The sequence below is a fragment of the Scyliorhinus canicula genome, chromosome 7 (genome assembly GCF_902713615.1).
Source record: "Scyliorhinus canicula chromosome 7, sScyCan1.1, whole genome shotgun sequence".
Classification (NCBI taxonomy): Eukaryota; Metazoa; Chordata; class Chondrichthyes; order Carcharhiniformes; family Scyliorhinidae; genus Scyliorhinus; species Scyliorhinus canicula.
The window spans coordinates 106,565,565-106,582,748 of NC_052152.1; the positions used below are offsets into that span (position 1 = coordinate 106,565,565).

The following is a 17,184-nucleotide window of genomic DNA, read 5'->3' on the forward strand; positions in this document are numbered from 1 at the left end:
TAAAGGATCACTATGAGAGAGCATTTCTCGGAAATTATATTCCTACAACAGCTTGTTGTGACTGCAAGGTGACATTTATAGATGTGGAGATGCCGGCGTTGGACTGGGGTAAGCAAAGTAAGAACTCCTACAACACCAGGTTAAAGTCCAACAGGTTTGTTTCGAATCACTACCTTTCGGAGCACTGCTCCTTTACATGTGAAAGAAGAAGTAGGTTGAGGCCGTACTCATGTGTGCGGAACTTGGCTATAGGTTTCTTCTTGGCGATTCTGCGTTGTCGCGTGTCCTGAAGGAGAACGCTTACCTGAAGATCAGAGGCTGAATGCCCTTCACTGCTAAAGTGTTCCCCGACTGGAAGGGGACATTCCTGCCTGGTGATTGTCGCACGATGTCCGTTCATCCATTGTCGCAGCGTCTGCAAGGTCTCGTCAATGTACCACGCTTCGGGACATCCTTTCCTACAGCGTTGGCCGTGACGCACGAGTATGTACCATGCGCCTGGTGTGTGTTGTTCTCACGTGTAATAGTGGCACCCATGTCGATGATCTGGCACGTCTTGCAGAGATTGCCATGGCAGGGTTGTGTGGTGTCGTGGTCGCTGTTCTGAAGGCTGGGTAGTTTGCTGCAAACAATGGTTTGTTTGAGGTTGCGCGGTTGTTGGAAGGCAATTAGTGGGGGGGTGGGGATGATCTTGGCAAGATGTTCATTTTTTTTTTATATAATTTTTATTGGAATTTTTTACAGAAAATATAAAACATAACGACAAGCAATGAAATGCAACAAAATAACCCATAATAACTGTAACACCCCCAGACCGTATCGACGCATGTATCCCATCCCCCACCCCCCCAACCCCAATGAACAACAAAAGAACTTAAAAATAAATTTAAATTAAATAAACAAACATAGTCATCTCTCCCCCCCCCCCCCCCCCCCCCCCCGGGTTGCTGCTGCTACTGTCCCCGTACCCTATCGTTGAGCCAGAAAGTCGAGAAAAGGTTGCCACCGCCTAAAGAACCCTTGTACCGACCCCCTCAGGGCGAATTTGACCTTCTCTAGCTTAATGAAACCCGCCATGTCATTGATCCAGGTCTCCACGCTTGGGGGCCTCGCATCCTTCCATTGTAGCAAGATCCTTCGCCGGGCTACTAGGGACGCAAAGGCCAGCACATCGGCCTCTTTCGCCTCCTGCACTCTCGGCTCCACCCCAACCCCACAAATCGCAAGTCCCCATCCTGGCTTGACCCTGGATCCCACCACCCTCGACACCGTCCTTGCCACCCCCTTCCAGAACTCCTCCAGTGCCGGGCATGCCCAGAACATATGGGCATGGTTCGCTGGACTCCCCAAGCACCTGACACACCTGTCTTCACCCCTAAAGAACCTATTCATCCTCGTCCCAGTCATGTGGGCCCGGTGCAGCACCTTGAATTGGATGAGGCTAAGCCGCGCACACGAGGAGGAAGAATTAACCCTCTCCAGGGCATCAGCCCATGTCCCGTCTTCGATCTGTTCCCCCAGTTCCCCCTCCCACTTAGCTTTCAGCTCCTCTACTGACGCCTCTTCCACCTCCTGCATAACCTTGTAGATATCAAATATCTTCCCCTCTCCGACCCAGACCCCCGAAAGCACCCTGTCACTCACCCCCCTCGAGGGAAGCGAAGGGAATCCCTCCACCTGCCGCCGAGCAAATGCCTTTACCTGCAGATACCTGAACATGTTCCCCGGGGGAAGCCCAGATTTCTCCTCCAACTCCCCCAGGCTCGCAAACCTCCCATCAATAAACAGGTCCCTCAGCTGTCTGATGCCCGCTCTGTGCCAACCCTGAAATCCCCCAATGTTCCCCGGGACGAACCTATGGTCCCCCCTTAACGGAGCCTCCATCGAGTCCCCCACTTCTCCCCTATGTCGCCTCCACTGCCCCCAAATCTTGAGGGTAGCCGCCACCACCGGATTCGTGGTATACCTCGTGGGAGGGAGCGGCCACTGCGCCGTTAACAGGGCCCCCAGGCTTGTATCTCCACAGGACGCCCTCTCCATCCGTTTCGACGCTGCCCCCTCCCCCTCCATTACCCACTTGCGCACCATCGACACATTGGCCGCCCAATAATACCCCGAGAGATTGGGTAACGCCAGCCCCCCCCATCTCTACCCCGCTCCAAGAAGACCCTCTTCACCCTCAGGGTCCCATGCGCCCAAACAAAGCTCATGATGCTGCTAGTCACCCTTCTAAAAAAGGCCCTAGGGATAAAGATGGGCAAACACTGAAAAAGGAACAAGAACCTCGGGAGAACTGTCATTTTGACGGACTGCACTCTACCCGCCAACGATAACGGCACCATGTCCCACCTTTTAAATTCCTCCTCCATCTGTTCCACCAGCCTGGTAAAATTAAGCTGATGGAGAGTCCCCCAACTCCTGGCCACCTGCACCCCCAGGTATCTGAAACTCTTCACTGCCCTCTTAAATGGGAGTCTCCCAATTCCCTCCTCCTGATCACCCGGGTGTACTACAAATACCTCACTCTTGCCTAAATTTAACTTATAGCCCGAGAAGCCCCCAAATTCCGCTAACAGCTCCATCACCCCCGGCATTCCCCCTTCTGGATCCGCCACATACAACAGCAGGTCATCCGCATACAGCGATACATGATGTTCCTCCCCACCCCGCACCAGACCCCTCCATCTCCCTGACTCCCTCAACGCCATAGCCAAAGGTTCAATCACCAGTGCAAAGAGCAAGGGGGACAGGGGGCACCCCTGCCTGGTCCCACGGTAAAGCCTAAAGTACTCCGATCTCCTTCCATTGGTAACTACACTTGCCATCGGAGCCGCGTAGAGCAGCCTCACCCATTTGATGAATCCCTCCCCGAATCCGAACCGCTCCAGCACCTCCCACAGGTACCCCCACTCAACTCTATCAAACGCTTTCTCCGCATCCAGCGCCACCACTATCTCCGCCTCCCCCTCCACTGCCGGCATCATAATAACATTTAGCAGTCTCCGCACATTCGTGTTGAGCTGCCGTCCCTTGACAAATCCTGTCTGATCTCATGATATACCTCTGGCACACAGTCCTCTATCCTGGTAGGCCAGGATCTTCGCCAGCAACTTAGCGTCAACATTGAGGAGCGAGATAGGCCTGTATGATCCACACTGCAAGGGGTCCTTATCCCGCTTCAGGATCAGAGAGATCAGTGCCCGCGACATCGTCGGGGGCAAAGCCCCCCCCCCTCCCATGCCTCATTGAAGGCTCGCACCAACAGGGGGCCCACCAGATCCGCATACTTTTTATAAAATTCCACCGGGAACCCGTCCGGCCCGGCGCCTTACCTGACTGTATTTGTCCAATCCCCCTGACTAGCTGCTCCAACTCTATCGGCACCCCCAGCCCCTCTACCAGCTCCTCTTGAACCCTTGGGAACCATAGCCTGTTCATGAAGCTCTCCATTCCCCCTCTCCCCATCGGAGGTTCTGACCGGTACAGTTCCTCGTAGAAGTCCCTAAAGACCCCATTTACTTCTGTCCCCTTCTGCACTACATTCCCACCCCTATCCGTCACTCCACCAATTTCCCTAGCCGCATCTCGCCTGCGGAGCTGATGCGCCAACATCCTGCTCGCCTTCTCCTCATACTCATATACCATGCCCTGCGACCTCCTCCACTGTGTCTCCGCCTTTCTGGTGGTCAACAAGTCAAATTTTGCCTGCAAACTACGCCATTCCCCCAGCAACCCCTCCTCCGGTGCCTCCGTGTATCTCCTGTCCACATCCAGGAGCTCCCCCACACCAGTCTCTCCCTCTCCTTCCTCTCCCTCCTTTCCCTATGGGCCCGGATGGAGATCAGCTCCCCCCGGATCACTGCTTTCAGAGCCTCCCAGACCATCCCCACCCGGACCTCTCCCGTGTCGTTGGTATCAAGATACCCCTCAATACTTCCCCGGACCCTCCTACACACCTCCTCATCAGCCAGCAGCCCCACATCCAGGCGCCAGAGCGGGCGCTGGTCCCACGCCTCCCCCATCTCCAGATCAACCCAGTGCAGAGCATGGTCTGAAATCGCTATGGCCGAATACTCTGCATCCTGCACCTTCGAGTTCAATCCCCTGCTCAGGATGAAAAAATCTATTCGGGAATAGACCCTATGGACATGGGAGAAAAAGGAATACTCCCGCGCTCTCGGCCTCCCAAACCTCCAGGGATCCACCCCTCCCATCTGGTCCATAAACCCCCTCAGCACTCTGGCCGCCGCCGGTCTCCTACCCGTCCTTGAACTGGACCGGTCCAGTGGGGGATCCAGCACTGTGTTAAAGTCTCCCCCCATGATCAGGCCCCCTGCCTCCAGGTCCGGAATGCGGCCCAACAAGCGCCTCATGAAGCCGGCATCATCCCAATTCCGGGCATATACATTAACCAGCACCACCTTCTCTCCCTGCAGCCTACCCTTCACCATAATATATCTGCCCTCCTTGTCCGACACCACCTCAGCCGCCTCGAACGCCACCCTCTTCCCCACCAGAATCGCCACCCCCCGGTTCTTCGCGTCCAATCCTGAGTGAAAAACCTGCCCCACCCACCCCTTCCTCAGACGAACCTGGTCCGCCACCTTCAAGTGGGTCTCCTGGAGCATAGCCACGTCCGCCTTCAGCCCCTTCAGATGAGAAAATACCCTAGTTCTCTTAACCGGCCCGTTCAGCCCCCTCACGTTCCAGGTAATCAGCCGGATCAGAGGGCAACCTGCCCCTCTCCCCCGCCGGCTAGCCATAGCTTATCAACTGCTCACCCAAGGCCAGCTCGCCCCGCCTGACCCGTTCCCCATGGCGATAACGCCTCACCTCTACCCCCCCAGCCCACGCCAGCTCCTTCCTGGCCATTCCAGCAGCAACCCGGTATCTCCCCCCCCCCCCCCCCCCCCCCACCCAGGACCCCTCCTAGCCGCGACGCACCCTCCATGATACTTCCGTGAGTCAGCTGACTTCTGCTGACCCGGCAGCTCCTGCCAAAACCCATCTCCTCCCGGCATGGGGTCATCCCCCTCTTGCCACACCTCCTTGGCACCGCTTCAGCGCGGGAAAGAAAACCAGTAGAGGCCACGCCCCCACCTCCAGCTCCGCCCCCCCCGCCCCGCAGCACGGACAACCAGAGGAAAGCCCGCGCTTTCACACTGCCACACCCCACCCTTCTGACGCAGCTCCTCAAAATCCAGTTTCACCCCAACCCCCAGCCCCGTACAGAAGAGAACATATAAAGCACATACCCCCAACGTTCCCCACATACCCCACGCCCATACCCAACAGACAAACCCACCCGGAAACAGAGCAAAAAGAAAACCAGCATAAAAAAAACACGTGTCAAAATTGAAGAACAGCAACAGCGAAAACAGCAACGGCCATAGTGTGTCCCCAGACCCTAGTTCGAGTCCAGCTTCTCCGCCTGTACAAAGGCCCACGCCTCCTCCGGGGACTCGAAGTAGTGGTGCCGGTCCTTGTATGTCACCCACAGACGCGCAGGCTGCAGCATTCCAAATCTGACCTGCTTGGCATGCAGCACCGCCTTCGTCCGGTTGAACCCGGCCCGCCGCTTTGCCACCTCCGCACTCCAGTCCTGGTAGATTCGCACTACCGAATTCTCCCACTTGCTGCTCCTCTCTTTCTTGGCCCAGCGCAGCACACACTCCCGGTCACTAAATCGATGGAACCGCACCAGCACCGCCCGCGGGGGTTCATTTGCCTTAGGCCTCCTGGCCAGCACTCTGTGAGCTCCCTCAAGCTCCAGGGGCAAATGGAAGGACCCCGCTCCCATCAACGAGCTCAACATCGTGGTCACGTACGACGGGAGATCCGACCCCTCCACCAGGCCCAGGATCCTCAAATTCTTTCGCCTCATGCGAACGTCCAGCTCCTCCAAGCGGTCTTGCCACTTTTTGTGAAGTGCCTCGTGCAACTCCACTTTCCCCACGAGGACCACGGCCTCCTCCTCCCGCTCAGCGGCCTGCTGCTGCAACTCCCGAATCGACACCTCCTGTGCCGCCTGGGTCCCAAGCAGCTTGTTTGTAGTTGCATTCAGGGAGTCCAGCAACTCAGCCTTCAGCTCCGCAAAACAGCGCAGAAGAGAGGCCTGCTGCTCCTGTGCCCACTTCCACCAGTCCTCGGGTGTTCCGCCGGCTGCCATTTTGTCCTTCTTCCCCCGCTTTTCTTGGGGAGCTGCTGCAGCTTTTTCCTTTGCCCCACTCCGGGTGAGCACCATAAATTATGGGGAATGCTCCTCTAGACACCTTCCCCCACCGGGATTCGTCGAGACAGCGCCGTTTGGGGCCCTCAAATCGGCCCAAAAGTCCTTAAGTAGCGGGAGCTGCGGTGCACTGCAAAGCCGATTTTCTGACCGCTCCACTCCTAGTCCAGGCCATCCACCGGTGGAGAATCTGAGAAGGAGTGTTCCCACACGGGGAAAAGTCCAAACAGCACCACTACAAGCCCTTAAAAGAGCCCCAAAGTCCGAAAATAGTGGGAGCCACTGAACGTGCGGCTTAGCTCCGCATCACCACTACCGGAAGTCCGTCTCCGCTTCTTCAATGGCCTTGGTGAGATCTTTTCACCGTTCTTCCCTCTGCTGCTAGAATTCAGCTTTCATAAAGGCCCTCAGGTCAGCTTGAGACCTATAAGCTGGCCCTTCCCCCGCTTGCATGCTTGCAGAGGCTTTTGTTTGCTGCTGCTTCAGACAAATCTTGCACTGTTTCTGAGGGTCTGATAACCAAGAAACATCCTATTTCTGGGGGAAAATACTCCTTGAACATTCACCCACGCCTTTTCATCGAAATTCCAACCCGTGCTGCCCAAAAAAGAGCTCTTTTCTGCAACCTTAGGCAGGAGCTGCCTCTGTGTGATCACTCACTCCATGATGCACACCGGAAGTCCTAGATGTTCATCTTCAACGATGACATCTTAAAGCTGCGAAGATGTTGCAGTTTCTCCACTTTGGGGAAGTACTGGACGACGAAGGGTACTCTGTCAGTTGTGTCCTATGTTTGTCTTCTGAGGATGTCGGTGCAGTTTTTTGCTGTGGCGCGTTGGAACTGTCGATCGATGATTCGAGCGCCATATCCCGTTCGTACGAGGGCATTTTTCAGCGTCTGTACAGGTCTATTACGCTCCTCCTTGTCTAATCAGATCCTGTGTAGACGGAGGGCATGTTCATCGGAGATTTAACAGGCGCGGAGGTGGTCAGGAGGCCCGCTAGCGAGTTCTCCCAGGATTCTCCGGCTGCTTTGCTCTCTTGCGCAAACGCAAAGCGGCAAGAGAATATATCTGGAATTTCAAAAGGCTTTTGCTAAGGTGCTTCATAATGGACTAATGAATGTCAGAGAATGTGGAGTCACGGAACACATGGCAGAATGGATTAACATTAAAGAAGCCATCCACTACGGACAAGACCTCTCGGAGGCGCCTACCTACCTGCTCTACACACCCCCACTCTTCAAATCCCCCTTCCACCCTCTATTTATGTGCATGGTCCCCTCAGCCCCCGACCCTTGGCAGCATCACCAAGGCTCTCGGACACCTTTGCACTGACACCCAGGGAGTGCTCTTGCTGGTTTGGCAGTGCCACCCGGGCATCTTGGCAGTGCCAGGGCTAAGGTGCCAGCTGGGCAGTGCCCAAGGTGCCTGTGTTTCAGGGGGAGGGCCAGGGAGCCACCCTGCACTTACCTTGACCACCCATGGGTCCCCGATGGCTCGAGAGACCCCACCCCACCCCCACAAGCGGCATTCCACCTAGTCTACATTTGTGTGGACCAGTGATGAACAGCACCCAGCTGCAACCTCCCTGGGGAGGCCGGAAAATCGAGGGAAGCCAGTGGATCCAGGGCAGGTAGGTCATAAGTAGGTTTCGGACCTACTTCTGTGAGCGTCACTTGGTCCCACCCCCTTTGGGGGGAGTTCAGATTCTGGCATCTCCCAGGACTTGGGTAAATCCAATGAGGCGCTGAGGTGGTCAGGAGGCCCGCTAGAGAGCTCTCCCAGGATTCTCCGGTTGCTTTGCTCTCTTGCGCGAGCGCAAAGCGGCAAGAGAATATATCTGGAATTTCAAAAGGCTTTTGTTAAGGTGCTTCATAACAGACTAATGAATGTCAGAGAATGTGGAGTCACGGAACACGTGGCAGAATGGATTACTAGCTGGGTTCAAGACAAAAATAGAGTGGATGTAAAGTGTGCCAGAATGTGGGAGTGGAGCCATTGCTGTTGAGGTAGAGGATCAGCCATCATCATGTTGAATGGCAGAGCAGGCTTGAAGGGCCATATATCCTACTCCTGCTCCTATTTTCTATGTTCACAGTTACATTAATGATTTGGACGTTGAAATCAAAATCACAATTTCTTAATTTGGGTATGACACTAAATTGGGGGAAACATAGAAAATCTAAGCAGGAGGAGGCCATTCGGTCCTTCAAGCCTGCTCTGCCATTCATTATCATGGCTGATCATCAAGTTCAATACCCTGATCCCATCTTCCCCCCCGTGTCCCTCGATCCCTTCAGCCCCAATAGCTATATCTAATTCCTTCTTGCAATTATACAACATTTTGGCCTCAACTACTTTCTGTGGTAGTGAATTCCACAGATTCACCCCTGTCTGGGTGAAGAAATTCCTCTCGCTTCAGTTCTAAAAGGTTTACCCTTTATCCTCAAACTATGACCTCTAGTTCTGGACTCCTCCACCATCGGGAACATTCTTTCTGAATCTATCCTGTTTAATCCTGTTAGAATTTTAAAAAGTTTCTATGAGATCTCATCTCACTCTTCTAAACTCCAATGAATATAATCCTTTCTTTTTAAAATAAATTCAGAGTACTCAATTATTCTTTCCAATTAAGGGGCAATTTTGTGTGGCCAAAATACCTAACCTGCAGATCTTTGGGCTGTGGGGGTGAAACCCACGCAGACAAGGGGAGAATGAGCAAACTCCACACAGACAGTGACCCAGGGCCGGGATCGAACCCGGGTCCTCAGCACCGTGGGCAGCAGTGCTAACCACTGCGCCACTGTGCCACCCCAATGAATATAATCCTAACCGACTTAGTTTCACCTCATATGACTGGCCTGCCATCCCAGGAACCAGCCTGGTAAAGCAAGAAGATCCTGCCTCAGATAAGGACACCAAAACTGCACACAATACTCCAGGTGTGGCCTCACCAATGCCCTATACAATTCCAGTAAAACCTCTCTATTCCTACACTCAAATCCTTTTGTAATGAAGAACAACATCCCATTTGCCTTCTTTACTGCCTGCTGTACCTGTGTGCTTACTTTCAACGACTGATGCCCAAGGACACCAAGGTCTCGTTGAGTATCTACCTCTCTCAATTTACACCCATTCAAATAATGAATCTACCTTCCTATTTTTGCGACCAAAGCAGATAACCTCACATTTACCCACATTATACTGCACCTGGCATGCATGTGCCAACTCACTCAGCCTGTATAAATCCCGCTGAAGCATCTTTGCATCCTCCTCACAGCTCACCCTCCCACCCAACATTTGTATTATCTGCAATATTGGAAATAATACATTTAGTTCCCTCGTCCAAATATATATATATAATGTGAACAGTTGGGTTCCTAGCACAGATCCTTGCAGTACCCCACTAGTCACTGTCTGCCAATCAGAAAAAGATCAATTTATTCCAACTTTTTGCTTCCTGTCTGCTAACCAGCTTTCTATCCATCTCAAGACGCTACTTGTAATCCTATGTGCTTTAACTTTACATATTAATCTGCTATGTGAGACCTTGTCAAAAGCTTTCCGAAAGTCTAAATAAACCACATCCACAGTTCTCCCTGGTCAACTCTATTAGTTACAGGTTCAAACAATTCTAGTAGTTTCGTCAAGCATGATTTTTCTTTCATAAATCCATGCTGACTTTGTCTGATTACACACTGCTTTCCAAATGGGATAGTCAGAACCAACAATATTGCAGTGGATTTGATCACTTGCATAAATAGGGAATACTCGGTTTCTTATTGGGTACATTATTCATCTAATAAGCACGATGTTACACGTGGAACAATAAAAATATTGCCATTTAACACTTTGAAGAAGTGAATAAATTTAGGCATTTACCAATTGCTGTGGGGTTAGAGTTCGATTTACCATCAAACTTCCAAAACAAGTGATAGAAATTAACTTTTCTAATCAGCTATAACCATGAGAGTAAGGGAAGATGATGGCGGTTTAATTGAGAACTAATTTAGAATATTAACTATAATCATATTAAGCATTACTTCAGTGCAACAATAGCTGGGAATCCACTACGGGTTAATCCAGATAATACTCTGTAATTTCTTAGGTTCACATTATCAAGTTGCTTGACACTAAAAGGTCAGTGACGTCAACCAGCTAAAAGGCCCCATTGTATGGCCAAAAACTGGGTGGCTGTCCAGTACGAGTAGGGAAAATTGTGTTTTTCTAATTAAATTGGCAAGCGATGGAATGGGAATTGGCACCAATATATTTAAATACATATATCTCTTAAATTGATGGGCAGACAGTTTGGCTGAATTGAGTGAATTGTAAATTAGTTAAAGCCAATCAGAAGTAAAAGGAAGGCCCGACCTAAAGATAATAATCTCCTTAAGAATCACTTACCGGGATGGAAAAATTCATTCCGGAATCACCTATTTCTGAAACCTATTTCTTTGCTGCTTGCTTTTGCTAATCACCATCTTTCTTTCGTTTAAATTACTTGGTTATGTTATCCTGTGTATTATGACTTGAAGAATTACCACGATCTGTAATTGAATGAAAACTCAACTACTGTATCCGCTAAAGACAATCAATCTGACTAGCTTACTGGAGGGCTAGTTGGAACTTTCTAAATTTTGTATTGAAAGTAAGTTAACCAGTGGCACAGCTGACAAATAACGTACAAGTGGACTTTGCCAAAAAGCACAGACTTGATCTCTGTTATTTGGGAACTGAGAAGGGATAACAGATATCCAGGGTTCCGAATATACACAGAGGTCCATCAGCATGCAAGCCAGAATACAACAAATGTTCCACAGCTAAGTACAACTATATGATATAATTTTATTTATGTTGGCTATTACTATGTTGCCATAACATTTTCTTCCTTGAGTAAGCAATTCGCCTGTATAAAAACTCACAGCAATTGTGAAAGCAAACCATATCACTTACTAGATTTATCGGTGGTTTGCAAATGGGTGCCCGTAAACATTGGCAATTCATCACTTCCATCTGTTTCAGAACTGATCACCCTTAAGTAAGAAAACTTATTGAAATTAGCAATGCAGCATTACAAAAATAGCAGTGGGGTAGATCTTAACCTTGCGTGATAGTGCAAAACTGGTGATAATGGGCGGAATCATATCAGCCCTACAAAGGCGGCCTTAGAGGCCAGAGTGAGAGTAAATTTGGAAAGGTCAGCACCCCAATGTGTTATGCTGTGCCCTTTTGCAGGAAGTGGGCTAAACGTGACAGCAGGTGCCTTGCCCAAAATGTTAATAGTAATTTAAATGTCAAATAGAAAGGCTGAACTGAGTTTGTGTAGGGGGTCAGGATTGAAGGTGCCAGCAACAGCGTCGTTCCCGATGGCCCCAGGGAAATACTCGGGTAGTCCGGTAATAATAACTTCATTGAGAATTTGGAGGCAGTTTCCCAACACTTTGGGTTGGGGGCAGGGTCAAGGGAAATGCCGATTCGGGGGAACCACAGATTTGAGCCAGGGAAATGGGACAGAAATGTTCGGAAATGGGAGAAGGGGACACTAAAAGATTTGTTTCTTGGGCGTCAGTTTGCAGGATTGAAAGAGCTAGGAGTGAAGTATGGGCCGGAGCAGGGAGAAATGTTTAGATACATGCAGGTTCGAGATTTTGCCAGAAAGGAGATGCAGCGCATCCCGGTCGAGCCAGCTTCCACATTGCTGGAGGAGGTGCTGACGGCAGGGGGACTGGAGAAGGGGGGTAATATCGACGGTTTACGGAGCTATTTTGGAAGAGGAGAAGGCATCACTGGAAGGGATCAAAGCAAAGTGGGAGGAGAATTTGGGAGAGGGGATGGAGGAGGGGTTCTGGTGTGAGGTGCACCGGAGAGTACACATGAAAATGAAAATCGCTTATTGTCACGAGTAGGCTTCAAATTAAGTTACTGTGAAAAGCCCCTAGTCGCCACATTACGGCATCTGATCGGGGAGGCTGTTACGGGAATTGAACTGTGCTGCTGGCTTGCCTTGGTCTGCTTTCAAAGCCAGCGATTTAGCCCAGTGAGCTAAACAGCCCCTCCACCTCGTGCGTGAGGTTGGGGCTGATACAGCTGAAGGTGGTATATACAGCACACCTCACAAGGGCGAGGATGAGCCGGCTCCTTGTGGGGGTAGACGATGTGTGTGAACGCCGGGGGGGGGGGGGGGGGGGGGGGGGGGGGGGATGCGCACATTCATATGATTTGGCCCTGTCCAAAGATGGAGGATTACTGGAAGGAGGTTTTTAGGGTAATCTGTAAAGTGGTGCACGTGAAACTGGTCCAGGGCCCTCGGGAGGGCCATATTCAGGATTTCAGACCAGCCAGGATTGGGAATGGGTGCGGAAGCAGATGTTGTAGCCTTCGCCTCGTTGATCACCCGAAGGCGGATCCTGCTGGGATGGAGAGCAGCCTCTCCACCCTGTGTCCTGCGGGTGGTGATCTGTTGGAATTCCTGACTCTTGAAAAGGTTAGGTTTGCACTGAGGGGAAGGATGGAGGGGTTCTACATTTCATGGGCATTATTCATTATGCACTTTCAAGAATTGGATAACATTGAACATTAGTGGAGGGGCATGATGTGGAGACTGTGGATGATTCCTGATTACTTTTTGTGATTTGTTTATGTTAACATGCGGGCTGCTGTTTGGGGGTTGGTGGGAGGATGGGATTGTTGTTATTGATATGGGGATTGACATTAGATTCGTTACTGCTTATTGTTGGTGGGTGCAAATTTGGGAGAAAATGTGAAAAAGGAGAATAAAAATATTTACAAAAAAAAAGAAAGGCTGAACTGAATGCCAAAAGATCTTGTGACCCCCCCCCCCCCCCCCCCCCCCCCCCCCGGCAACTGTGTCATCCCCAGCAAATGAGAGGAGGTCTCACAGCAGAAAGTCAGAGTCTTGTAACTTTTCAGGCTGTGGAGGAGTTCAGTGACAGCAAATGGCAAGGGTGCTGCCTGGACATATCACAGACTTGCAACTGAGCTCTGACATAGCTGAAATTGTTGTCTCTGATTGCCACATGCATTCACCTTTTTAATCATTTCACAAATGCTAATGGCAGCTGCAGTGGCTCAGCTCCATCGGTCCAATCCTCAGCAGCACTTCCATTGGTCTCTGGTCAACTTTCAGTGGACAATTCTCAACGTCATCCTTAATTGGGCAGCAAACATGGAGACAGTCTCAATGATTGACCACCTCCTGTAAGAAGCCCCCTGTTGGCACCCAAATGTGGTCCGAATGCCTGAACATTTTTATAGCTGGTAAGATTCCATTGAGTTAGCAGCCCATTTTACACTATTGGACATAGTCAAGATCTACTTCATTGAGGAGATAGATTACTCACCTTCCACATTCAACAATGCATACTCACATTGTGCATTTGATGTATTGAAACATCCCAAGGCACTTCAGAGGGATATTAGAAAACAAAATAGAACAACAAGCCACAAACAGATATACTAGGTTCAATGGCCAAAAGCTTGGTCAAAGAGGTAGGTTTTAAGAAGTAAAGGAGAGTAGGGAGCTGCAGTGGTGCAGGGTGGGTATTCCAGAGGGGGCCGAGATAACTGAAGGCATGGCCATTGTTGGTGCAGCAATTAAAATCAAGGATGCTGAATAGGCCAGAATGAATTGAGCAGATACCTCAGAGGAATGTTAGGCTGGGGGAGACTACAGACATAGGGTGGGGCAAGGCCATAGAGGACTTTGAAAAGATGGATAATAATTTCAAAATCAAGAGATTACTCATCTGGGAGCCAATGTAGGTTACCAAGCACACGGATGATGGAGACTGGGCCTTGGTACGAGTAGGGCATGAACAGAGCATGAGCAACAGAGTTTTGGATGACCTCAAGTTTATGGAGAGCAGTGTGTGGGAGTGCTTTGGAATAGTCAATCTAGAGGTAACAAAAGCATGAATGAGGGTTTTAGCAGCAGATGAACTAAGGCAGGGACAAAATAAAACAATGTTACAGAGATGGTAAGTAAGCAGTCTTAGTGATGATACAAATATGTGATGAGAAGTTAATCTCACGGTTAAATATGGAATCAAGGTTGCAACCAGTCTTAAGACTATGCTAAGGAGAGGGATGGAGTCGGTGGGTAGGGAACGGAATTTGGAGCAGGGACCGAAAACAATGATTTCAGTCTTCCCCATGTTTAATTGGGGTGAATTTCTGCTCAATCCAGCACTGGACATCAGATAAGCAGTCTGATTTAGTAACAGTGGAGAAAGAGATACAGGTGAGGTACAGTTCTTCAGAAGAGCTTTAATTTGTAAATAATAAATCTGAAAGTAAGAAATTGCCGTGTGTGTGTACAGGGGTGAGGTGAGGTGTGGGAGCAAGGTGGGGTATGGGGGGTTGGGCAGGTGAGATGAATTGTAAGGATGGGGTTGAGGGACTGGGGGGGTGAGGTGAGGTGTGTGATTGTGATGAGGTATGGGGCAAAGTAAGGTGTGGGGGGTGAGGAGGTGTGGGGTTGGGGAAATGAGGTGTGGGAGGGAAGGGTAAGGGGTGAGGTGAAGTGTGGGGTTGTGGTGAGGTGTGGGTGAGGTGCTGTGATGGGATTTGAACCCATGTCCCCAGAATATTAACAAAATAGAAGATGCTGGACAAACTCAAAAGTTTTCTTTTTGACTCTGTTGCCTCTGGAGTTCTAGTCCACTGGCACTACACCATCTCCAGAGAATGACACCTTCAGCATATATAATCGGAATGTGAACCCTCCCACAGTCCAAAGATGCACAGGTTAGGTGGATTGTTAATGCTCAATTGCTCCTATGTCGCAACGCACAGCAGTAGACAACTGTGACACACAGACACGCACGTTGGCGCACACACAAACCCCCACCCCCCCCTCCTCTAGGAATAACTTCTTCATTCTGTTTCTTATTAAGTGAGCTCCAAGTACCACGTTGAGTTGTGTTAAGTTGAGCCTTGTGCACGTGGAGTTGACCCTGTGCACTGCTTCTCTCCAGAATCCCCACCCTATTTCAAGCACCAAGACTTCCTCCCATTTTCTCCTCGTTGCGTCCAGTTCGGTGTCGGCCCTCTCTATTAGTCGTTCGTACATGTCACCACAGTTCCCTCTACCTTGGATGTCTGCGTTCGGTAGCTGTTCTAGTATGTCTGTCGTAGTGATCATCGGTACGTCCTTGTTTCCTTCCGTAGGAAGATTTTAAGCTGCAGGTACCTGAGTTTGTTGCCCTTTGCTAGCTGGAATCTCTCCGTCAGTTCGTCCACTGTTATGATCCTACTGTCAGTATATAGAACCCTGACTGCCAATGTCCCCCTCCCGTCCTGTCTCCAGCTTTTGAAGTTAGCGCCAGTGAGTGCTGACATGATCCTATGGTTATTGCAGATGGGGGCTTTGTCGGACATTTTGGTCAGTCCGAATTACTGCCGTAGTTAGTTCCAAGTCTGGAGGGTGGCTACCACCACTGGGCTGCTGGAGTGTTTCTTGGGTGGGGATGGGAGTACCTGCATGGCGAGGGCCCGGAACGAGGTCCACACGTAGGAGGCCTCCTCCGCGCGCACCCACTCCCAGGTAGTGGAATTTGTGTTGGGCTTATTTCAACAGCAGTCCCATCAGTGTTGCCCACTGCCCCCCCCCCCCCCCCCCCCCCCCCCCCCCCCCCCCCCACTTGCGGGTTCCCCGGGAAAATCTTGTTTTTGCTCATGTTGAGTTTGCAGCCCGAGAAGGCACCAAACTCTTCAGGAACGCGATTATTTCTCCCATGCTGCTCTGTGGGTCCAAGATGTAGAGGAGCAGGTCATCTGCATAGAGCAAGACTCTGTGCTATCTGCCTTCTCCCTCTCCAGTTCTTTGCTGTCCTCAGTGAGACTGCAAATGGTTCATTCGCTAAGGTGAACAGCAGCGGGGATTATTAAAGATGAGATCACAGAGTACTTGGAAGTTCATTATAAAATAGGACTGAGTCAGCACGGCTTCGTCAAGGGGAGGTCATGTCTGACAAATCTGTTAGAGTTCTTTGAGGAAGTAATAAGGAAGTTAGACAAAGGAGAACCAGTGGACGTGGTTTATTTAGATTTCCAGAAGGCCTTTGACAAAGTGCTGCACAGGAGACTGTTAAATAAGTTAAGAGCCCATGATCTTAACTTTAAGGGAAAGATCCTGGCATGGATAGAAGATTGGCTGACTGGCAGAAGGCAAAGAGTGGGGAGAAAGGGGTCTTTTTCAGGATGGCAGCCTAGTGGTGTGCCTCAGGGGTCTGTGCTGGGACCACAACTTTTCACAATATGCATTAATGATCTGGAGGAGGGAACTGAAGGCACTGTTGCTAAGTTTGCAGATGATACAAAGATCTGTAGAGAGGCAGGTAGTACTGAGGAAGCAGGCAGCTGCAGAAGGACTTGGACAGGCTAGGAGAGTGGGCAAAGAAGCGGCCGATGGAATACAATGTGGAAAAGTGTGAGGTTATGCACTTTGGAAGGAGAAATGGAGGCATAGACTGTTTTCTAAATGGGGAAATGTTTAAAAAATCAGAAACACAAAGAGATTTGGAAGTCCTTGTTCATGATTCTCTTAAGGTTAATGTGCAGGTTCAGTCGGCAGTTAGGATGGCAAATGCAATGTTAGAATTCATGTCGCGAGGGCTAGAATACAAGAACAGGGATGTACTTCCGAGGCTATACAAGGCTTAGATCAGACCCCATTTGGCGTATTGTGAGCAGCTTTGGGCCCCATATCTGGGAAGGATGTGTTGGCCTTGGAAAGGGTCCAGAAGAGATCACAAGAATGATCCATGGAATGAAGAACTTGTCGTATGAGGAATAGTGGACTATGGGTCTGTACTCGTTGGGAGTTTAGAAGGATGATGGGGGGGATCTTACTGAAACTTACAGGATACTGCATGGCCTGGATAGAGTCGATGTGGAGAGGATGTTTCCACTTGTAGGAAAAACTAGAAG

The 17,184-nt window shown here is 50.3% G+C and overlaps 1 protein-coding gene across 1 annotated transcript in view; it reads right to left on the reverse strand.

The window, feature by feature from the left end:
- LOC119969114 overlaps positions 1-17,184 on the reverse strand; it is a 358,923-nt gene that overhangs the window by 38,916 nt on the left and 302,823 nt on the right. Inside the window, exon 32 of the mRNA XM_038802328.1 lies at positions 11,188-11,267. Within this exon, the coding sequence (XP_038658256.1) occupies positions 11,188-11,267 (80 nt within the window). The remainder of the gene's footprint in view (positions 1-11,187; positions 11,268-17,184) is intronic.